The sequence below is a fragment of the Fusarium fujikuroi genome, chromosome FFUJ_chr05, assembly GCF_900079805.1.
Source record: "Fusarium fujikuroi IMI 58289 draft genome, chromosome FFUJ_chr05".
Taxonomy (NCBI): domain Eukaryota; kingdom Fungi; phylum Ascomycota; class Sordariomycetes; order Hypocreales; family Nectriaceae; genus Fusarium; species Fusarium fujikuroi.
Window position 1 is genome coordinate 3881421 of NC_036626.1, and position 23393 is coordinate 3904813.

The window sequence follows — 23393 nt, forward strand, 5'->3', positions numbered from 1 at the left end:
CCAGTTGTAGGAATACTCAAATCCAAGCCCCTAGCTTGCAGTGTTGACAAATAAGTCGAGACCATGTTGTATAACGTCAGGCGGCCTTGTTGGAGTTGCGAGACTTACAAGGTGATTCAAGATTGTTAGAAAGCCGGTGCCAATCAGGAAATGCCATCAATGAATGCAACGTTTTGACCTGTCAACATGTCGTTTTCGAGATAGAGGTCGAACAGAGATTAACCAGTCAAGACTCAACACAATTCCCGCTGCCATATGGAATCATCACAAAGCCTGGACTTGGATCTTGGATGGAATCATCAAAGGAATAACGCCACAGCGCCACCAAACGGGATGAGTGGCTGGTGGAATGCCCCGCCGCCTTACCCCAGTGACGTGTGCCGCCTATCACTAAAGCACTTGAAGCTTCCAACTCCAGGCAGTGCTGATTTCAGCTCGAGCTTAATTCCACATCCACCTCCTACACATATCACCTCAATCTTCTCTTTTACTTGTCCTGAACAAACCTTGGCCTGTAATAAGAGGAAGAAAAACCAAAATTTCCCCATTATGGCTTGCCAGCATCTCGACTTGATCGGTACGTGAATCTTAAAATCGACCCCGCCATTTGATCAACCACCAGTCATGATAGTTGCGACAAGCTCGCGGTCGACCTCAGTAGGACTTTGTGGACTGACTATACTGTAGGGCTGACACCCCCTAACCCTTCTCAGTCCGTCTATCGCGAAGATTGTACTCAATGTTTCGACTCCATCGTAAGACTCCCGCCGCTTGCTGAGTGCCAAGCCCTCGAAATCCTTCAAGCTTAGCTTACTGACCAAGTTGAACAGGATGATCCTGCTGGACTCGATGTCTGCCTTCAGTGCTTCAACGGAGGATGCGCTGGCGACCGTAACCATGGTAAACTCCACTATGCGCTGACCCAGCATCCCCTCGCTCTCAACATCCGCCGCACAAGAAAGATTGTCGAACGAGACGAACCACCCGCCAAGATGTCCAAGCTAGCTATTGCTGCTGAAACTGAGGAGGACCGATATGATACAGCGCTGACTGTGAAGTGCCTTGACTGTAATACCGAACTCGACCGAACGCATCCCAAGCTCGCACCTGTGGTCGACGGTATTCTCAAGGCGAACACATTCTCTCGAAAGGAAGAGGTTAAGGCATGGGAACAGGAGCTGACCAGCTGCGAGCATATCTTAATGCTTCAGCAAGCGCCTGCTAAGAAGATCGAGCAAAACGACCTGAGCCATTGCTATGCTTGTGACCTAGCAGAGAACCTTTGGCTGTGTATCGAGTGTGGCAACCTGGGATGTGGCCGTAAGCAGATGGGTGGCGTAGACGGAAATTCGCATGCTCTTGCTCACGCCAACGAGTCCGGTCATGGCGTCGCTGTGAAGCTCGGATCTATCACTCCTGAGGGAACCGCCGATATTTACTGCTACAAGTGTGATGACGAACGAGTGGACGACAACCTGGGCGAGCACTTGAACCACTGGGGCATCGTATTGGCAGAGCGTCAGAAGACGGAAAAGAGCTTGACTGAGATGCAGATCGAGCAGAATCTCAAATGGGACTTCAGCATGACAACGGAAGACGGAAAGGAGCTCAAGCCCCTGTTTGGTCCTGGCCTCACTGGTCTGAAGAACCTCGGAAACAGCTGCTACCTTGCCAGTATCATCCAGTGTCTGTTTGACATGCCATCATTCCAGGAGCGATACTTCCGACCCAATGACGACCTACCCATCGTTTCCGAACCAGCTGCGGATATTGAGACCCAGCTCCGAAAGACAGCCGATGGACTTTTGTCTGGACGATACTCTAAACCTGACGCTGATGTTGCTACAGAGGGAATCACACACCAGAAGGGTCTTGCGCCAGCCATGCTCAAGCACCTCATCGGCCGAGGACATGAAGAGTTTTCTACAATGCGACAGCAGGATGCCCTCGAATTCCTTCAGCACCTATTCAAACTCGTCACTCGATCTCCCCATCCCGATGGAAAGGACCCTACACAACCTTTCCGATTTGTCCTAGAGCAAAGACTTCAATGTTTGGGATGCCACAAGGTGCGGTACAGCAGCAACGAGCAAGATAATATTTTCATCGACGTCCCCCTAGAAAAGTTACCTCGGGAGGAGGGTTCCGAGGGCCCAGATGCTTACAAGCCTGTGTCACTCAAAGAGTGTCTCGATAACTTCACAGGAGCGGAGAAGGTTGAGCTGACTTGCTCAGCTTGCGGAAGCAAGGATGGCTTCGCCAAGCGATCGTTGTTCAAGACATTCCCCGATACCCTGGTTGTCAACGCACGAAAGATGACTGTGGTCAACTGGGTTCCTATCAAGGTTGATGTTCCTGTTCTTGTACCGGACGAGCCCTTTAACATGGACGAATATCTGTCCAAGGGACTGCAGCCTGGGGAGGAGCAGCTGCCAGACGAGCCTGAGGTCAAAGCCCCTGCTTTTGAACCCGATGCTGCCGCTCTTGCTCAGCTCGAAGCCATGGGCTTCCCTCGCAACCGCTGCGAGCGTGCTCTTCATGCCACCGGAAACTCCGATGCCAACGCCGCGATGGAATGGTTGTTCGGACACATGGAGGACCCCGACATTGATGCGCCCCTTGATCTTGGTGCTCAAAGTGGCGGCGCCAACACCGCTGACCCTGAGAAAATTGAGATGCTCGGAGCTATGGGTTTCGGTGCCCCTCAGGCCAAGAAGGCCCTGAAAGAGACAGGTGGCGATGTCGAGCGGGCTGTTGAGTGGCTGTTCAGCCATCCTGACGACCAAGGCACTTTTGATGATGATGCTCCCACCGAAGCAGCTGCTCCTAAGGAACCTGCTGGAAGTGCTGACTTGCCCGCTACTTTCCAACTTCGATCAATCGTGTGCCACAAGGGCACAAGTATCCATGCTGGGTAAGTATTTCTACGCAATTACAGCACACAGCATGCTAATTAGTTATAGACATTACGTTGCTTTCATCCGCAAGGCTCTGGGAGATGCTAATGTTCCAACTTGGGTGCTCTTCAATGATGAGAAGGTCGTTGAAGCCCATGATGTTGATGAGATGCGCAAGTTTGCGTATGTGTACTTTTTCAAGCGAGTTTAGGTCCAGGCTATCGATTGTATAGCAATGGGTGAGGCGCATTTGATTTGAAGATAGGCCGGTTGCATGAGACGGTGAATGGCGCGAGGTTGAAGAGGCGATGGCAGCTATGTCTACGCTGTCATGATTTGGTACCTGGACATTAGAAAAGCAGATGAGACACGCATGTAGAAGTGACTGGGATATTATGCCTGCGAAGATCAGATAACAAGACATCCTGATACGTATCGTACAAATCCATCGCGGTCGTTGAATATTGAATATGGACAAGCAAAGTCCTCAAGGCGCCTTGTAACGCCTCTCAAGATAAATCATACCTGAGTTATGCCGAAATCCACCAAAAGCAACTCATCCATCTCTTTCCCTCCATTATACACTCGAGATCCTCCAGCTCAGTCAGTAAATCTATAGCTGACCAAAGTATCAACACGGTGATTCGCCGTGCTGAATCCTCTCAGTTGCACCTTTTCTCCATTCTCAATCTCCTTCGCATCCGAATCACCCCACTCAACAGGGACCTCACTATCCGCATCAGCGTAAACGAGGACGTTAAATGTGCAATCGCCGCTGAGCTGAGGTAGAAACGTAACAGATGCGGTGATTTGTCGGAAAATAGCTGCAATTTCGGCTTGGATTTCTGTTTCTGTCTTTTCGGGGGCTGTGGGCGCGGAACCAGCGGGAGCGGCGTTTTCTTGGTCTTTGGAGGAGGATTTGGAGGACTTGGATTTCTTGACGGGTTGGAAGATTTGGACCTGTTGAAGTTAGGGGGTTTGCACAGATAGGGGGAGTGGAAAGGCGTACGTCGAATTGCCAGCGCTCGACGTGCTCGCCCGTGTCTTTGTCTGTGATGACGATGACGAGCTTGGAGATCTTGCCGCCGACCATCCATTTGTCGAGCTGGGACATGATCTTTTTGATGTAGGCTTTTACTTGGTCATCGGCCGAGACTAGATGGTGTTAGTCGCAAGAGTCGTAGAGGGGTGGTTGTGGAGTCAAGGATTGCGGGCTTACCCAGCATGTTGAGGCCATATTTCTTAACGCTGGATTCTGTCAGTTGGTGTTTGGAGACATCGGTCGCAACGAACGTACACTGTAAAGTCCTCAGCGGGATAGACACCTCGTTGGAAGCTATCAAATCGTTAACCAAAATCGCCGACCGATAAAGTGTAGGCTCGCGTACAGAATGCTGTGAATAGAATATTGAAACTGTAAATCCCAACGATTAGCAAACTCTCGCCCAAGTAGGAAATCAGCTTGTTTCAACGTACAAATTCAGCGACAAGACGAGCGCTGCCCTTGAGGGAGAGCTTATGGACCTTGGACTTATCCTTGTCCTTACTCTTGGAAGCTTCCTTTGACGACATTTTCGGCGCTACTGGGATATCAATTGGAATGAAGCGTATCTGCAGGCGATTGTGACGGGTTGAGTTTGGGAATTGGTGGTTTTGTTTACTTGCGGTTGCGGGGTGGAAGGGGTCTCAAGGGTCTGTGCGGCGGGGTTCACCGAGGTCACCGAGCTTCACCTTGTTTTGGTGATAAGGATGTATTTATTGCCAATTTACCAACGTGAAAAATGAACTCCCTGTGGCCACTGAATCTGGGCTTGATCATCTTCTGCTGTATTTGAGTAATTGTAGTTATTGTAATCGTTATAATAATCATAGTAATCATCGTAGTCGTACTGGGGATCTTCCTGATCATTTTGGTAAGTAGGGTACGTGTGATAATAGCCAACGACTGGGGAAGAGTTGCTGCTTGATGTGGTCGATGTAGATGTAGATGTAGATGTTGATGAGGAGGACCTTGAAGGAGATCTGCGATGCCTTCGTCCTCCCGACGTATCGTTGGCTCTGCTGGCATAAACAGCCCAAGATCGAAGAAATACTCCAATAGTGAGCATAAGGGGCAGTAATTGTGCCACTGTAGTAAATTCGTAAACGCCTTGGATACGGTTCCACTGTATAGGAAGTTCGATCGAGAGAACCAAAAGTGTAAATACTATTAAGCCAGATGTTGCGCGGAGTATTCTGAGTCGCCAGATATTTCTCGACCTGAATATGTTCAGTACTGAAATTGAGTAGCTTGGAACGATCTTACCTCGCTCTCCTATGTCGTGAACTCGACTTGGTGATAGTGCAACAAGCGTTTAAAAAGATAAACCCGCCAATGCCTACAAGAACCCCAATGAAGAATATGGAGCCACCCATGCTATATCCCTGATTTTCCAGACTGACCTTACCAAATAGAAATACCAGGTCACGGCAATCACGGTCCAGTTGAGGGAGAAAGGTCGTGAAGTACCATGTTCCAATAGACACGTTAGCTGAGAGTACTGTAAGACTCATGAGATGATAGAAGTGCCCATGGCTCTCCTTCGAGAGTTGGAACGGGTCAAGGTGAGCTTGACATCTGGTGAGAATACGCCAGATGTATAATGGCATCTGAAATATGTGGAAACCCATGGCTAGAAGAAGCAAGAAGTGTATGTCGAGTGGCTCAAGGGAGTTGTAAGCGACTCCAATGACGAAAGATATGGAAGCGGCTGCTGAAGAAAACAGACTGATAAACCGCAAATCTGTAAGGTTCTCCTCAGAGAGGTATTCCATGAGAAGAGAGCCAAGCCATTGTGCGTAAAATGCGGCTCGAATGCCGACTCCGTATACGTCAGAACGACCCTCGAGAGAACAAAGCGGCTCGCTCCTAGTATTCATGGTGAAGTCTCATGGGCCGCTGAAGAGACCAATGCGAAACATGGGGAACACAGTTCATCCCCCATGGTGACTGGGGGCCGGCGTACACTTGTATGCCATCTCTCATTCAAACACCTATTTGGGACTCTCGAATAGTCATCTAGAGAATGAGACAGACATGCTAGTCAAGCTCTCACAACAGACGCCCAAGGCGATCATGAAGTAGTCCAACAGAGACTATGAAGCTTTTGGCAAAGAGGAGGACAAGCGATGCTTCATGACTTCCCTAGGACTAAATATAACAAACCAAATGTCATATAAACCAAGGCGATTAAATGAAAACCAGAATTGACCCAATCATGACTCTGTTACATCGCCCGGTAAGTGAGGCATCAACGTAACTCCATCCCCAGCTTGACAGAACCGAACGGCAACTTGCATTTTGATAGGTCTTGTGACAGGACTGAATGGTATGACACCTGTAGCATTCGGATACCGACTTGAACGGGAGCATACACGATCGTTACGCACGAGACTTCAAATGTTGTATATCGTCTAAACCTGAAGGGTTGAAAAGCGAAGACACAACAGGGCACACGTGTCGCCGACTGCTTGAACTGTGGACATAGGTTAGTGTATACAAAGCGACGCATTGCATCGTACAAGAATTAGTTCAATGTCACAACATGAAATGCTATTAAGGCATAATATAGTGATTGTGAAGCGACTTAGAAGCACCTCATGAAATGGTTCAATCCAGGGTCTTCAAAGAAAGGAGTTTGGGTACGTACCTTTTACCGGGGGCAGCGGAATGTGGGTCTAAGCTGGAAGGCGAACGGTTTTTGTCTTATCGATAAGAGATTTTTTGCGCTCGCTCTGTAAAACATCCCACCCATTTTTACGTCGCAATTTGTTCCCAGCCATTCTGCGATACCCTCGACCGCCATTCGTACGACCTTCCCTTCGGTCGAATACCACATATAATCTTTTACAATGGCTGCTACAAAGCATCTCCTCGCTGATAGCGAGGATGCCGTCGTCGACCGACCTTCCAAGAAGACCAAGGTCACCGACGACGAGAAGGCTCGTTTGAAGAAGGAGCGCAAGGATAAGAAGAAGGACAAGAAGCGCAAGACTGAAGAGCAGGAGACTCCTGCTGAAAAGACTGGCGATTCTGAGGCTGAGCGTGCTGAGCGCAAGAAGGCTAAGAAGGAAAAGAAGAAGGCGAAGAAGGCCAAGGCCGCTGAGGAGTCTGCTGAGACTACCGAAGCCACGGAGGAGGCCCCCAAGGAGAAGAAGTCTAAGAAGGAGAAGAAAGCCAAGGTCACTTACGAATCTTCTGACGACGGATCCTCCGATGCTGCTTACGTCCAGACCGCAAGCCTCTCCAACGTCCCTCAAGCCCAGATTGACGAATTCCTTTCCAAGAACCAGATCACCATCACCGACCCCAAGACCGAGACCGTCACTCTTCGCCCTGTTTTGGAATTCCACCAGCTCCCTGCCACAAACCTCCTCGAGAAGAAACCCTCGCCATTCGCCAACTACAAGGCCCCTACACCTATCCAGTCCGCTTCATGGCCCTTCACTCTCTCTCGCCGCGATGTCATTGGTGTCGCTGAGACAGGATCCGGAAAGACCATGGCTTTCGCTCTTCCCTGCGTTGAGGCTGTTTCTGAAATCAAGTACAAGGGCACCAAGGCCGTTATTGTTTCGCCTACACGAGAACTCGCCATGCAGACCTATGAGCAGATGGCTTCCGTCGCTGCGCTGAACAAGCTCAAGTGTGTGTGTCTGTACGGTGGTGCTTCCAAGGACGATCAGCGAAACCTTCTCCGATGTGGTGCTGACATTATTGTTGCTACCCCCGGTCGTCTTAAGGACTTCATGTCTGATGGAACCGTTGATCTGAGCCAAGTTACTTTCGCCGTTCTCGACGAGGCTGATCGTATGCTTGACAAGGGTTTCGAGGAGGATATTAAGCAGATCCTTGGTGCCTGCCAACCTCGCGAGAAGCGCCAGACACTCATGTTTACAGCTACATGGCCTCAATCCGTCCAGTCCCTCGCCTCTTCCTTCATGGTCAGCCCTGTCAAGATCGCCATTGGATCTGGCGGTAAGGAGACAGCTGATGGATCCGTTGAGCTGCAAGCCAACTCAAGAATTACACAGCGAGTTGAGGTTCTTGAGCCTAGAGAGAAGGAATTCCGCCTGTTTCAGCTTCTGAAGGAGCACCAACAGGGCAAGCAGAAGAACGACCGTATCTTGGTCTTCTGTCTGTACAAGAAGGAGGCTACACGTGTGGAGAATACCTTGGCCCGCAAGGGTATTCGTGTTGGTGGTATTCACGGTGATCTGCGACAGGAGCAGCGAACAAGGAGTCTTGAGGCTTTCAAGTCTGGAGCCACTCCTGTTCTTGTTGCCACTGATGTCGCTGCTCGTGGTCTTGATATCCCCGAGGTGAAGCTCGTTATCAACGTTACAGTATGTTCAACCCAAGTTGCCACCCAACATCCGCTAATTTGCCTAGTTCCCTTTGACCATTGAAGATTACGTCCACCGCATTGGCCGAACTGGCCGTGCCGGCAAGACTGGTGAGGCTATCACCTTCTTTACCGTTGAGGATAAGTCGCATTCCGGCTCGTAAGTACCCGATACTCACGCAACTGAATATATACTTACACTCTCAGGCTCGTCAACATTCTCCGAGGTGCCAACCAGCCCGTACCCGAAGATCTCCTCAAGTTCGGCACCACCGTTAAGAAGAAGGCTCACGACATGTACGGCGCTTTCTTCAAGGATGTCGACATGAACGCCAAGTCGACCAAGATCACATTTGATTAAGAGAATTACAACTATTATGTGGAGCACTATTGTTTTGCGGCTTTGCGACCGCGGACCGAGTTTAGACACTCAAGGATAAAATGGCGCTCGAGGACCAGGCTGCGATGATTAGATGTTGTTTTCAAAAAGTTTGCTTTTGGAATTTTGTAGACGTACATTAGAAGCAATAATGGGATAGCGGAGCCAGCGATCTTGACGAGAGATTTGATCGGTTGATCTGCGTTGTCTACGACTTTTAGTTGCTTGAGGAGGATAGCTGTAGCGATTGAGACGCCGAGTGTGCTCTCGGGAATAAGTGATTTGATCTTGAAGTCGGTTCCGTGTCTTCTGAAAAAGCGCTTGATGAATGCTCCGCTCCAGATGATGCGACATCCCATGTTGATGATATTGGCTAGTACGAGACCGATAGCACCGAGAGGGTAGATTCTCATGAAGAGGAAGGCCGAAGCAGCGAAAATGACAGAGAATGCGCCCATCCAGACAGACTGGATATGGACTTCGGCTTCAGTAGCGACTGACGCCACGAATGATTCTGTGAGACCGTTAAGACCCATGAAGGGAATGTAGAAACAGTACGCTGCAAGCACATCACCTGCCCCTGAGCCAGCCCACTGCTTGCCTGCCACAATAGCCAGAAGAGGCGGAGCAGCAAAAGGGCCAAGACTGATGATTATTGAAGCCAAAAGGATGTAAAGACGAAGAAGGGTTTGTAGGTTCTGCTTCGCTTCTGACACTTCCTGAACTGGCTTGCCGCCTTGTTTGACAGGTGTTACAGATGACAGCAAGCGAGAGAAGTAACTTCGGCTACTCTCTTCAACAGGTTGGAAGAGAAGACGAGCAAGGAGACTTCCGTAGTTGTTTGCGAGAGCGTATGCGCCTTGGACGCTGGCGGATGCGAGGAAGGAGATGAGAAATGTGTCGCCTTGGGTAAGGAGGTGCTTGACCACGCTCTGGGCCATCATGCTCCCTGCGAGACCGATAGTTGACTGGTCAAACAAGGAGGCCCAGAAGCGATTGTCCTTTGAGGTGATTGTTTTGGGGAGTAGTGAGAACCCGATTGATGAGGCGAGGCGATATCCTGAGACCAAGTAGACCAGGAGTAGTGAGACACCATACGTGATCTGTCCAAGGGCGAAAGGCAGCACCCCGATATCATTGTGCTTGGACGCCCAGACAGCAGAACCAAACACAACGATACATCTCAAAAACGTAGCAATCGACTCAGCAGCAGCTCGTGTCCCAAACTGCAGCCTTGTCTGCATGAGAACAAAGCACGGCTCTGACAACAACTCCACCATAGCCGCAAACCCATAGAGATACAACGACTCAACCAAATACGGCGTAGCAAGCGTGATCTCATTCGCATACGCAAGGTACATCCACCCCAACCCAAGACTGACAAAACTCCCCAGTCCAATAGCGAGATATCCTAGATTTACCACAGCTTGACTCTCCTCTTTGGCCTGCGATCCCGAGTCTCGGCGTTGAATAGCAACACGAAGACTTTCGCGAGCAAAGAAGAGAACTGAGAGGTAGTAAACCTCAAGTTGTGTTGATAGACCTAGTAGCGGTGCAGTGAGATACCGCAGGAGTAGCTGGTTGGCGATGAAAGTTATGAGGCGGGAGGCGAGCTGGAGGATGATGAGGAGGGAAGCGCCTTTGATCATTGAAGGCGCCGGCGGGCTTTCTTTTTCAGTGGACGGGGGCATTTTGGCGGTTGGGGGAGAAATGAGCGACTGTGGGTTGAGGGAGGATGAGACGAGGTTGAAGATGAAGATATCTCGGGTTGTTTGACACGTGTTGATGGGAAACGCGGATGTCTCAGTGCTCCAGTGGATTGCAGTGGGTGCTGGGGGTGCGGGAGTGCTAATGCAGGGCGGTCCCGCCAGGTATAGGGTGGAAGAAAACAGACTAATATCAGATATGCCGATATAGAATCATCCAACAGCCCTGAAGTTATGAGAATTTACCTCATTTTTTTTAATATTTTTTTTTAAAGAACCTGAGTTCCATTTTAGCCCTTACATGGCCTTATGTATTTGTTCCTGAACGGAAAAAAAACTTAGGTTAGTAACTTGGCATAAGTTTGGATATCTTTTGCTGAGTTTTTTTGTTTGCCCCCTTGAGGGCTGGAGCCGTCAAAAGGCAAGAGATCTCCTAATACTACCTACCCTACACTTGGATATTGAGAAAAAAGTCTATCAACTGTTGTCCCGCGTCATGGTCGAGGGCACTTACCTGTATCTTGAGACCATGGAGGTCGGGGACTTCTATAAGGTAAGGTCTACCTGTGCCTACCTAGGGAGTGAAAAGAACCCTGGACTTTCCAGGTTGATCTTACAAGAGAAAAAGATTTAGGTAACATAGGAAGATTGGCAGGCATGAGTCTAGGATACCTCTAATCATATTAAGATCTGTTGTTTCCTTGCTCCCCTAGGGGAGGAAAGAAAATACAGGATCTTGGTCCTAAATGATAGAAAGATTTAAGTAATTTAGTATAAATTTAAGATATTTTTATTAAATTTAAGGTATCTTTATTAAGTCTAGGATAACCTTTATTAAGTTTATTTTAACACCCTACAGTAAGGTCTGCTGTTTTCTTGCCCCCCAAGACTCCCCAACGCCCGCAGAGGCTCTACTCACCTCATGGACTGAGCCTGCCGAATATCAATCATGCTTCCAGTTACTACTTCATTTAGGTATGAGCCAGTTGGGTCATAAATCAGTCCATACAACAACCAAATGTCTTCATTCATCTTCATCTCCATCATCTCCATCATCTCCATCTTCATCCACATCCACAACATTCGTCACACACTGCATCCCTTACATCGGCAAATATGGCCAACAGGAACGAGAAAGAAAATGGCGAGCAGCAAGGAGAGAGCAGCAAGAGTGCTGCAGCTTCATCACAAAAAGACATACAAACAACTCCTGACACGGTTCCATATTCATTCCCTACCCCATCACCTCCAACGATCACGAGGGCAATGCAAAATCACAAACGAATGGTTTACCATCAACTGAAAGCAAATCTCATCAGCACTGAAGATCAAGAAAGAAGCGTCTCCGAATTTTTTGTCAGTGCACCAAATGCTTCTGAGCAAGCCGCTATAGCAAGAATCTCCGCCTTCTTCGGTCAAGCTCCCGACAGTAGACCACGTTACGTCTTCCACGGCACTATCCGTAGTGAGGACAATGATGACAACATCCGAGCATTGATCCGCAAGGGCCTGCGATCTGAACGCATTACAGACCATGATTTGAGAGAATTCGTTACCGAGCGAATGGTGCCTCTTGGAGATGCAGGCCTAACAAGCTCCCTTGCTCTTATTTGCATACAGAAGTACCTTTTCGAGTGCATGGTACCTTTCTTTTATACCATTGTTGGTCCGGATGGTTCAGACCCTTGGCCCGACGCAACACGCATCATGGCACGGAGGGACACTACCGGTTTGGTCAACTTTGATGAAGCTTCCAGCAAGCACGGATCCAAGACTACCAACGCCAGCAGGGATGGTTCTCAATCCGGGAGTATGGTCGACGGCCCTGTTCACAAGAACGAAAAGTCTTTTGAGGGGGAAGTTGAAGCTAAAGTTGCAGAGCCCGATCATCCACAAAAATATCTCACAGTCCCGAAATTCATTCATGCCACTTGCGGCAAATCTCAGGCTCAGAAAAAGGTTGGCCATATACCACCTGTGGGTGGAGTGCTTTCTGAGAGGAAGCCTGATGAGGGCGAGCCTTCTAAGAATGTTGATGAGGGTGATGGCTATAGATCGCCTGTAGGCGGTGAGCCCTCTGATGAGACAGCTGACGAGGACGATGGCCAAGGTTCTCATGCCTCAGAAACCCCCCAGTTGGACGACCTGAATGATCAAGATACAGACCCTACATCCTGTGGTAGCGAGAACAGGTCGGACACTAACGGCGAGTTGGACTTCGCTGCGTACGAACAGACGACCCTAGCATTGTACGAGGCAGCAGTACAACGATCCAGCCTTGTTAGGCAACGCTCTCGAAATCAGCAACAGCTTGCGGCGTTGAAGATTACCCAATGCAACGAGCTTGATCAACTTGTGACAGATCTTAAAAGCTTGGTAAAGCAGATAAGGGAGAAGATGGACCAAATGGTTTAGCACGAACGGAAAATCGAGGATATGGAGGTCGCGATTCCAGAAGACTAGCAGACGCCACCCACATATACGGGGTGACAGAGCTCTCGCTCGGGAGGAAAGCGTATATCGATTTCAAGTCTATCATTCATGTGTATATCAGCGGAAGAGGTCATGGGAACTTTCCTTGAGTTGTAATTATAGATTAGTCACATAGACGATACAGAGACGAAGCGATTCAATTCACTCTATCCCGTTTCGCTGGTTGCACATCTGAAAGTGACTGATAATATCAAGCGTCAGAGATTTCAATGGGAGGAAAGAAAACTCGCGACCTTTATCCTAAATGACAAAAAGACTTAAGTAACTTTACATAAATTTAGGATATCTTTTACTAGGTTTATTTTGGCACCCTGTATGAAGGTCTGGTGTTTTCTTGCTCCCCGAGGCCAGTGAGTTGCAATAAAGGATTTGTTTCATGTAAGCGGAGGAAGTTCCCAAGATCCTACAGTGACATGGCCACCCCCGCATACCCAACCACAGAAGGGTAGCGTTATCAAAAAAGTACGGAGTAGGCAGAGCCAATCTACAAATGTTGGAGAGGATATGGGGTGCCCATGGAGAAGGATGCAGTCATACAACCTGGGGGTTGTAGTCAAACAATAGCGGGAGGTGTTAAGCATTCAACGGTCCGATAAAAGAGACTAGACTAACGTTAGGAAGGTCGCAGTGATAAACGGACATTGGTTATATTCGTCCAACGGTGATCAGGTATCCCCCTCCCCCGCGGGGATTGTCATGAACCCACGGACGTTGGGGATGGAGAGACATATAGTGATCGACTCCATAATACCGCCGATTCGAAAAAAAGATGAAAGGATTGCACGAGTCGAGTTATCCCTGTTCGCAACTCGAGGTCTCCATATCGTGATGCCGGTATCCGTGAGAAACGGTGCAGATCTCGGTGCTTCTGTTAACAAGACTTGGCGCTAGGTGGCATTACCGGTCCGACAAGCTAGTGACCAGGGTTGTGTTATTGGGGTGGAGGATTGAGTTTTGGAAATGGACATGATCATCAACTGACAGGCTGGTCTCGCCCCAATATGCGGGGTTTTGGGTGCTAAGCGATGCTGATGCTGATGGCCCTATGGAGTCAAGGTCTGGGGGAATCGAGGCATGTGGGAGTCGAGTGGTTTGTTAGTCGGAACGGGACTGTTGAGTTAGTGTTGAGAGAATCAGCCGCTGATCAGTCGAGTCGTTGAAAGATACGGTACAGCCTTTGACACTAAGAATGGTTCTCAATACATTGTGATTCTTTAACTGAGCTTCTCGGGACCCGTATCATACTTGAGATCGTGTTCAGTACAACCGAGACCATCAATTGCATATTGCGAGGTTGCAAATCTATGATAGGACCAACAAACAACTCTCTGCATGCATATTGTTGAATATCAGTATAAAGTTAAGGTTAGGGCCTGAACAAGGGTTTCCCATCCTCTTCTCCAACCACAGAAACAGCCACTGCAAGCTACAGCTCTGCCGCCTCACGCACACACACATCTTCAGCCTTGTAGCGCCAAGCGCCTCATTCTAAGCGAGGCGCGACGCCATTCCGCAATCACAATAATGCATGAGACATGTTTCCACATTCAATGCAGATTTTTATGATATGACAGCGTCGTTATGGTAACTCGTGAACGTGAGCTGAGCTGAACTGAGCTAGAGTTTGGGGTTATTATTAGAGTACTGCGTAGGTAGTCAGTAGATGTGAAAAAAAAAGTGTTGGGCCTGAATGCCCTCATGAAAAGAAAAGAGGCTCTTCCACAATAGGGCCGAAGTGGTTGATGGTCTTTGCGCGCGCTACTCGTGAAGCCGCCGGCTCCGAAAGCGTCACCAGCGGAATTGGGCGTCAGCTGCTTCAACACCGTTCTCACAGGTTGCTGCAAGCACCATCAGCGAGGTAACACCTTTACTATTGAAAATTACTCTCTCTTTTAGCTGGATATCTCTAGTCTCTAGTCGTGGCAAAAGGGTATCGTCAACTAAGCTCGTTCACCAAAGTTAAATTTACTTACCAAAAATGGTAATAGACTCTTCGGCATCTGCGTCGCCGAGCCGGCCTGTCCCGGCTCTTGGCTCGGGGGAAAAGGGTATCCACTCTTTAACTTACAACCCCAGGCCATGGGACATTAGAGTGCATGTACTCCAAATAAACCTGGATGTGGAGATGAGTCCGTTAAGCACGAGGGCGCCGAGGAAAAAAGACCTGGGGAAGATGGAGTTTGTTTGGGGAAGCTTGTTTGCTCTGACGGGTTCTGCAGCGCAACACGACGAGATAGGTTTACATAGTTGTAATGCACTATATATTCTGCCATAGCTATATCATCATATAGAATAGATCAAAACGCCACCATCTACCCGTCGTTTTAGTACAAGCCGTTCTCCACGGCGAAGGCGTTATATCTCCCTCGCCAGTGACGACACTCGTTGAGGGGGAGGGAAGTATTACAGTAAACCACCACCACACCAAATCTTTGCTGAACCAATGAAGCGCATGACCTCCTCACCCCCAGCTTAGTCGTTTTTAAACTACACCATCGTAAGTTGATGGTGCGGCTGCTCCGCAATCCACTAGCTCGGACAGGCCGTGGGATATCTAGCTTAGCTTTTTAGCTTCTGGGGGTGGAGGGGAGAGGTCATGTTACGCAAGAGGGTTTCTGGTTATGCAGGCTTTAAGTATAACAACGCAGAAGTTTATGATGCTCGTTTGGGGTTTAAAAGAGACAATCTCCCGCCTTGACTTTTGGGCTTTATTCTTCATCTCACACACACATCGCACTTGTTTATACACTATTAGTTCTTATTGCGCACTCTTATTTGAGTGTCGATCTTCATTATGAACGCAATTCGAAGGGCATCCCTCAGCAAGCCCGAGGAGGCTGGCAAGGCATGGCCTGCTATCGCCATCGGCTTGTTTGTCGCCTTTGGTGGTGTTCTCTACGGGTAAGTCACACTGCTTCTCACCTGGAGATTCATCATGAGGCTAACATTCGCAGTTATGACACAGGTACCATCTCTGGTATTTTGGCCATGCCCTACTGGCAGCGACTCTTCAGCACCGGCTACACAGACGCCAAGGGCAACCCCAACATCACAACTGGCCAAGAGTCCAGCATCGTCTCCATCCTGTCAGCCGGCACATTCTTTGGCGCCCTCTCCTCCCCCTTCATGAGTGACTACATTGGTCGTCGTCCCGGTCTCATGATCGCCACTTGGGTCTTCAATCTCGGCGTCGCTCTCCAAACTGCTGCTACTTCTATCCCCATGTTCCTGGCTGGTCGATTCTTCGCCGGTTTTGGTGTCGGTCAAATTTCTGCTATTAGTAAGTTCAAGCTCACTACCACATGACGTCTTCAGAGTTTAGGTCTCACTAACACGCTTTTTTTTTTAGTCCCCCTGTACCAGTCTGAGACAGCACCAAAGTGGATTCGAGGTGCCATCGTCGGTGCATACCAATGGGCCATTACAATCGGTCTCCTCCTCGCTGCAATCGTAAACAACGCGACAGGCAAGCGCAATGACACAGGGTCATACCGTATCCCCATCGCCGTTCAGTTCGCCTACTCTCTCGTCCTCTTCGGTGGCATGCTCATCCTACCCGAAACACCTCGATTCCTCATCAAGAAAGACCGTCACGATGATGCTTCCAAAGCTCTCTCCAAGATCCGCCGTCTAAGTCCTGACCACCCTGCTATTCAGGCTGAGCTCAGCGAGATCAAGGCGAACCACGACCATGAGATGAGCCTCGGAACATCTTCGTACCTTGACTGCTTCAAGCCTCCTATTCTTAAGCGCCAGTTCACTGGCTGTGCTCTCCAGGCTCTTCAGCAGCTCACTGGTATCAACTTCATCGTAAGTTCCTGTTTCACTATCTCGTGGTTATGAGACATAACTAACATGCTCTAGTTCTACTATGGTACCAAGTACTTCGAGAACTCCGGTATTTCCAGCGGTTTCATCATTTCCATGATTACATCAGCCATCAACGTCGCTTCCACTATCCCTGGAATGTACGCCATTGACAAGTGGGGTCGTCGTCCTCTTCTCCTCTGGGGTGCTGTCGGCATGTGTGTGTCTCAGTTCATCGTCGCCATGTCCGGTACCTTCTCCACCGGCCAAGACAGCAATGGAGTCATCTTCGTCAAGAGTTTGGCTGGCCAGAAGGCTGCTGTCTCTTTCGTCTGTATCTACATCTTCTTCTTCGCCTCAACCTGGGGACCCCTTGCCTGGGTCGTCACTGGCGAGATCTTCCCTCTCCAGACCCGTGCCAAGTCCCTCAGTATGACCACTGCCACCAACTGGCTCTTCAACTGGGCCATCGCCTACTCCACTCCCTACCTCGTCGACTACGGTTCCGGCAAGGCCAACCTCCAGTCCAAGATCTTCTTCATCTGGTTCGGCTGCTGTTTCCTGTGCATCGCCTTCGTCTACTTTTTCATCTACGAGACCAAGGGTCTGACCCTCGAGGAGGTTGACCAGCTCTACGACGAGGTCAGCGTTGCTCGAAAGTCCCTTGACTGGAAGCCCCATGACACCTGGCAGCACCGCAACAGCGTTGCCGGAGCTGGCGGCAAGATGTTCAACGAGGGCCACGAGCAGGGCGAGGTTTCTCACACCGAGAAGAATGATGTCTAAAGAATAGAATCTTGTAAAATATCGATTGAGGAACATGTTGGTTGGGTTACCGAATTTGGAAGTTCTGCTGTCGGTAGACTATGATTATGAGATGAGAAAAATAACTAGCTGATATCCATGAATTTATTACTTTCTTCATTTGATCTCTCTTGATTAGTGACATGAAATGAGATACAAAAATGTGTCGCCCAGAGTGATTTGCCCCGCTAACACTCACATTTGTTCTTAAGAAGAAAGGTTGAAGCACAAACTTTGAGACAAACCAAACACTGTATGTCTCTACCGATCATTACATATAGTTGTTTCGTAGGTCAAGCAGTCCATTAGGTATAGCACGAAGCCCCTCATGTGAGGCCATCTAGCCCTCACGTGCAACGATGAGCTGGGGACTTGTAAAGTGGCAAGGGCAGGCAAGAAAACATAGTGCCTCTCATCTAAGCGACAAAGAGACTTGGGTAAACATGGTAAATGTCATGAGCACTTGAGTTTGGTTTATTGTGGTACTCTGAATCAATTTCAGAAGGACCGAAGCTTCTGAGCGGTGGATGGACATCAAGAAATGCTCACGTTAAAAAGCTTCTGGAGACTGAAACTTATGATAACAATTTCTATGGATACTTCGGGCTTTCGCGAAGCTCAAAAATCACGATGTTTGGGGCTACTGACTCAAAACCTATGACCAAAGGATATATTCCAAGATTATGCCCATGCCGAATTTTGCACTCGATATAACACTATCAATAAGCCATGTATCTAAATGCCATTTACTAAACCTAGCTGATTTCTACTCTGGGCCACGGGGTAATATCTACAATGAAATTAAATCGAGTCTGGTCCATCTGAACAGATTCATCGCCGACGAGGACTAACATGTCTCTCATCAAATATAGTAAGCGTCGAGTTAAAAGCAAACAAGGCCGGTTTGTGTGCAGCCCCCAGCTTCTTAGCCTTCTTTCCGAGTGCGGTAGGTTTATAGGTCCTCTCATCCCCATCGTTGTCTTCCGCATTGTCACTCCAATCAGCAGCATCAGATGGATCCTCCTGCGACTTTTATAATCCCCCTTCAGAGAATTTATTAAGTACTAGGGTATTCCAACAGCAGATGATATCCACTTTGTAGTGAGGATCGAGATGATTCCAAGAGAATAAGTCCAAGGGGATCTAAGATGAAGAAAATGAAGGTCCGAGAAGATGTGGGTCAAGGAAGATAAAAAATTAAGAAGACCTATCACTACTCATGCACCCTTATATTCAACTGCTTCATATGTTAGATAAATGAAGCAGATGGACTGTGCTACAAACTTACCCAAGGGGCTCTTGTCAATCCTGCGACGGAGACTCAGTCTCTGAAAGAGCATAAGATGCATCTGGTCGCAGATTTCATCCAACATGCCGCAAAATTCCTCCTGTTCTTTAACCTGCAATAATATCGCGTTTTCCCAAAGAATTTATTGTTTCTTCCTCTCTATATAGGCAAGTAATGTGAATTGCAGAATTCAGTGAATCATCGAATCTTTAAACGCACATTGCGCCCGTTAGTATATAGGGAACGTTGTTTATTAGGGCCTGGAGGGAAAGGAGGCGTGAGTACCAAGTGTTGGTGATGACACCAGAGTCAGGTTCTGGGTGAGCATCATGGTAGTGGGCATCGTAGTCAGGGGTGATGGCTTAAGAGATCCGCAAGGGTCAACGTTGGGCATAAATTCCGGTTGCGGCCATGCATGAAAGATCAGTCTAGTCTTGTTGTTTTCTGTGCGAGCCCCTGATACCAAGCCGTTGAGGAACTTGTTGATCAATGTCAGGGACTGTACCTTATCCCAAGAATCCGGAGGCGCGTTTGTCATCATGAGTAGTTGTTCAGATATCTACCGTACTCTTAATTATATAGATCAGAGGTCGCTTCCTTTTTATTTAGGACCGGTATTTCCATTGTCTGGGCAGGCTGGACGTGAATCAGCCTTTGGAGTCAAATCATGAGCACGTTCGACCAGCTTCTTCTCGGAAGTTGTTCGCTCAGATACTTCGAAACGGATAAGCCACGACTTCATACTTCCAGCGTCATCGACTGCAAGTCCTTGGGCAAGAAATCTCTTCCAATAAGGGACAGGCGAGATCTCGGCGTCGAATGAATGTACGCAGAGGAAGTCTGCCTGGGCCATTATTTCGCTCAACACATTCCCAATATCGGAAATAGGAGCAAGGACTGACTTGAGAACTGAGGAGCTTTTGAGTTATAAGGAGGCGCTTTTGTTTGCTTTTGAATGTGGTGAAATGTGCGAATAAAATCTTTGGTGGTATGTGAGTGAAAGAAGTGGTGAAGGTTGCAAAAAGACGCGGCGTATTGCAGCGAACTCAGCTGCCCGGTTGTATATTCGTGTTCCGCAAGCAACAGTCTTTATCCTGCGACGTCTTATATACTACGTCTGTCTTCATATGCGAAGGTCGGTAGATTTGTGATGAATAGTGGATGATGAGAGACATGTGTCTCGTCTCGGGAATATCAGAGAAGATTGGAAGCCATCGATGTTCCATTCGCGGCCTGCGTTTTCGATGGCCAAGGCCAGGTTCTTCACCTTGGAGGGTCGGGATAAGATCGGCAGGTCTTCCTCTAACGTCATGTCGTAATATGTTGAAGGGGGGGCGTCAGATGGCCCAGCCTCGTCAGGTCCGTGGCCAGAACCATCGCTCTGGTCATCTTCGTCGGGAGCTAAATACGTTAGCATGCCATTTCAAGATCTCAATAAAGCAGGAATGGGGCATACTCACGAGCTTGGCTTTGCGGGAGCCAAATAGCGCGTGAGACACTGAGCAAATTCTCTACAGGGAGAGCATGTCGGTTGAGAGACCTGATGGTGGCTTCGGGGGACGGGGATAGAACAGTGAGTTCTTTGCTTTCCGATTCTTTGCTGTGGCGGCCACAGAGATCAGATTTTTTCAGACCAGAACCAATCGTGGGATAATTTGAAAATGATTCCAAACAAACACACGGCAAAATCCATGCGGCGTCGATTGGAAGCTGAGACCACCGATCACCTTGGCCACGGCCACGGCCACGACCACGACCACAGAGAAACCGGACTTCATGTTGTCGACTGACAGTTGCACTACCGGAACCGGCGTCACTCGCATCCAACTCCCATCTCGACTGATCTTCTAATGACTTGCCAATAAGGTGTTTTCGTCAGCCTATTCCTGGCTCGCTGCCTCCCCAGCTGCTTTACAAGCTGCCACTCTCGCTTTGCGTGCCGCTTCTCGAGCCTCCTAATCCGCCAACCAGGATGTTTTGTTTATATAATGAACGTATAGGTAATCGCAAGACTGCGAGGCCGGATCTTATAGATTGTATGCGGCCTTCTTCAACTCTGCCCCGTAAAATCCAAAGACGACAAACTGCGGACCAGCTCCACGAGGGGGAGATAAATCACTCCTGAACCAGGCTTCTCATTCATGGTACGGCGCGTCCGCGCAAGTTTACGAGCCCATGAGTGCCGTTGCAGCTAGGAGATTGAAATATGGGGAGAAGAATCAGGAGAAATTTCAGCATTGCGCTTCTTTTCGCTTTTATATGTAGCCTAGGTGGTAACAGGCAGCTCGACGCCTGATACAATAGGCAACGAACCCATCTTCTGTATCCGTCTAAGTGTAGAGGCGAACAGGGAAATGCTTGCAATGCTTTTTGTAAACTCCACTACCGTCTCTTTACGCCGAAAAATCTCTTGACTCACGAGGCAACAAAGATGTTTCGGTGACGCATCGCTGGGCAAGAGCGTATTGCATACCAGCGGTACGGAGTATATCCTAAGATGAGGGCTCCAATATAGCAAATGACCCATCTACTTTGGTGAGACTTGTCATCGTCAGTTGGTCTTCGATGCTGAGAGGAAACCGGGGGTTATGGTTCTGATATATAATAGAAGTGTGATATTCCGGAGAGTCTCTCGAGAACATATATGTAAATCGAGTACTATTCTGGAATGAACCTCATCGGCCGATTCTCAAGAGCTGGAGATTCGCGCGATTCATTCCTCCGCAAGAGCCAGGTTTTTCTTCAGCTCGTCGTTTTCGATCGTGTGCTCGCTGTTTCTGTCACAGAGGTGGTCATTCGGATCGTTTGCATACTGATTCTCGGTCTCGGTCTGCTCGAAATGGCTCTACTTTAGCCTTATTCAACCCTGAAGTCCGAAAGCCACATTTAAAGATGGCTGGTGTAGAGACAATTCTACCTCCCCATCCTTCTTTGGCTTGCCTTGCTAACCAGGATAGCCAGAAGCTCTGTGTCGGCTTCGTTCTCCATATTGGTTGACCGGAGGCTATTCCATACAGGCAGTTCCGAGCACATATCGCGCAACTCATCTCTCTGGAAGCTTGTAAGCCACCAGAGGTCCAGCTGGATCCCCTGAAGGTTTTTCATGACCCAAAACTTCGCCCATGGAACCGGAAAAGGTATTTCAACACCCTCAAATTCCTGCTTCTCCTCCAGCCAAGACAGCAGTCTAAATTCATTTGTCTTACTGGCAACCCAGAGCTGGAATCCGGTCCACTGGTCGCCGAGGAAAACAGAGCCTCGTATATAGCTCTACCAAGCATGCTGTGATAAGGTTGAGGGGTCATGGCAGTCAGACATGAGTCGTCATGTCGAAATCACCATGATCATCATATGTTGACAATGGCAAGGATATATATAAGCACACAAGATCGCCCTTCAACTGTTTTGTTCTGTGTAGAAGACATGCGTGAAGAGAGATGTTGTTGGGGAGGGGGGTCGTTGTGTCTTTTCTGAATGCGACTGTAAACGCCTAGTGGCCGTGATGTCGTCCAGGCTGTGACATTCTAGAATCTTTTCGCCCTGCAAGATTATGGGAAACCTTTCAGGCTCTATAATTATAACAAAGAAACGGCCAAGATCGGTAACCCTCTCGGTGCTGTTTCATCCTTCTTTTCTCTCCGATTCGCTATGCCATCTTGCTGGCTTTTCAGAGTAAGTTAAAGTGAGCAATTGCTTTAACATATGCTATATCATACGCAGGCTGACAGCGCGAGACTCAGGGCGCAGTGCCAACCTGGAAACTATCATAAATACACTTACTGGTATGGCAGGCACAAATTCCGTCCTGGTGGTCCATTGGAGATAGCAGAACGGCGCCGAATACATATATAAAAGCAGGTACAAATGAAGTCAGGGGCCGACAGGGGCAGGAGAAAGCCCAGAAGTGAAGAAGGCAACCTGCAGCGACAGGCGATTTGACTGAAACGATACTAGGATGGACATAGTAGGTTGGTCGAAAATACTGTATGCTTCTGTTGGTGAAAAGAGGGTATAGAATAATGCCTAGGGTCGACAGGCTCAGGTGTGCCAGGTTGGAAGAACTTGCAAATACTCCATGCCAGAGCAACGATGGCGAGAACCGACAGGATCGCTTCGATCCCCACGGGCGACTCGATAGCAATGTTCATCATATGTAGGTACTAAAAAGAAATTCAGAAAAGGTGGTCCTATAGTCATCCTAAGCTCGGGCTAGACTTACCTAATTATTTTCGTTTCTTGGTGTCGATGTCCCAAATTTCCTTGACTCCCCATGTAGACATTTCGCAGTCTTTGTCTACGCAGGAGTTCTCTCTGCTGAGAGGTTAGCACTGCAAGTAAGGCTATTGACAGAGTAATAAAGGTACCTTGTTATATCCATCAAGTCCGATCATTATGGTGTCGAGGACTATCATGATCGCTTCTTACACTGATCCCCTCGTCTGGTGCCAGTTTGAAGGGTCATTCTGGGCAGATATATATGTTTCGAGATCAATCGCAACCACTGAGGCGTTGGGAGATCTCAAAAAAGAGAAAGAAAAAGGAATATATACACATATATGTTGAAGATGTTGTCTGATGTAACTGAGTTGAGTTGTAAATTGACTGAGTTCTACCCCGGGGATATCGGGGTATTTATAA

The 23393-nt window shown here is 48.5% G+C and overlaps 8 protein-coding genes; 4 read left to right on the forward strand and 4 right to left on the reverse strand.

Annotated features, from left to right (window-relative positions):
- Window positions 1-549: 549 nt before the first annotated feature.
- On the forward strand, window positions 550-3108 carry FFUJ_07967 (related to ubiquitin thiolesterase; the record flags this gene model as incomplete). XM_023578279.1 has 4 exons in its annotated part: window positions 550-577; window positions 688-755; window positions 831-2914; window positions 2964-3108. 4 exons carry the CDS (start codon window positions 550-552, stop codon window positions 3106-3108), a joined length of 2325 nt encoding a protein of 774 aa, XP_023431113.1.
- A 389-nt stretch (window positions 3109-3497) lies between these two features.
- FFUJ_07968 (probable mitotic spindle assembly checkpoint protein mad2p) lies at window positions 3498-4469 on the reverse strand (the record flags this gene model as incomplete). XM_023578280.1 has 6 exons in its annotated part: window positions 3498-3857; window positions 3907-4052; window positions 4117-4145; window positions 4195-4233; window positions 4286-4311; window positions 4374-4469. 6 exons carry the CDS (start codon window positions 4467-4469, stop codon window positions 3498-3500), a joined length of 696 nt encoding a protein of 231 aa, XP_023431114.1.
- Window positions 4470-4663: 194 nt separating this feature from the next.
- Window positions 4664-5816, reverse strand: FFUJ_07969 (uncharacterized protein; the record flags this gene model as incomplete). XM_023578281.1 has 2 exons in its annotated part: window positions 4664-5156; window positions 5203-5816. The coding sequence occupies 2 exons, from the start codon at window positions 5814-5816 to the stop codon at window positions 4664-4666; spliced, it is 1107 nt and encodes a 368-aa protein (XP_023431115.1).
- A 972-nt stretch (window positions 5817-6788) lies between these two features.
- FFUJ_07970 (probable ATP dependent RNA helicase) lies at window positions 6789-8639 on the forward strand (the record flags this gene model as incomplete). XM_023578282.1 has 3 exons in its annotated part: window positions 6789-8279; window positions 8326-8438; window positions 8486-8639. The coding sequence occupies 3 exons, from the start codon at window positions 6789-6791 to the stop codon at window positions 8637-8639; spliced, it is 1758 nt and encodes a 585-aa protein (XP_023431116.1).
- A 26-nt stretch (window positions 8640-8665) lies between these two features.
- Window positions 8666-10306, reverse strand: FFUJ_07971 (related to oligosaccharide transporter; the record flags this gene model as incomplete). Its single annotated transcript, XM_023578283.1, has 1 exon — window positions 8666-10306. One exon carries the CDS (start codon window positions 10304-10306, stop codon window positions 8666-8668), a length of 1641 nt encoding a protein of 546 aa, XP_023431117.1.
- A 1173-nt stretch (window positions 10307-11479) lies between these two features.
- FFUJ_07972 (uncharacterized protein) lies at window positions 11480-12778 on the forward strand (the record flags this gene model as incomplete). Its single annotated transcript, XM_023578285.1, has 1 exon — window positions 11480-12778. One exon carries the CDS (start codon window positions 11480-11482, stop codon window positions 12776-12778), a length of 1299 nt encoding a protein of 432 aa, XP_023431118.1.
- A 2872-nt stretch (window positions 12779-15650) lies between these two features.
- Window positions 15651-17449, forward strand: FFUJ_07973 (probable RCO3-glucose transporter; the record flags this gene model as incomplete). XM_023578286.1 has 4 exons in its annotated part: window positions 15651-15757; window positions 15811-16136; window positions 16206-16666; window positions 16721-17449. 4 exons carry the CDS (start codon window positions 15651-15653, stop codon window positions 17447-17449), a joined length of 1623 nt encoding a protein of 540 aa, XP_023431119.1.
- Window positions 17450-19878: 2429 nt separating this feature from the next.
- On the reverse strand, window positions 19879-20898 carry FFUJ_07974 (uncharacterized protein; the record flags this gene model as incomplete). XM_023578287.1 has 3 exons in its annotated part: window positions 19879-20156; window positions 20216-20609; window positions 20848-20898. The coding sequence occupies 3 exons, from the start codon at window positions 20896-20898 to the stop codon at window positions 19879-19881; spliced, it is 723 nt and encodes a 240-aa protein (XP_023431120.1).
- Window positions 20899-23393: the final 2495 nt, after the last annotated feature.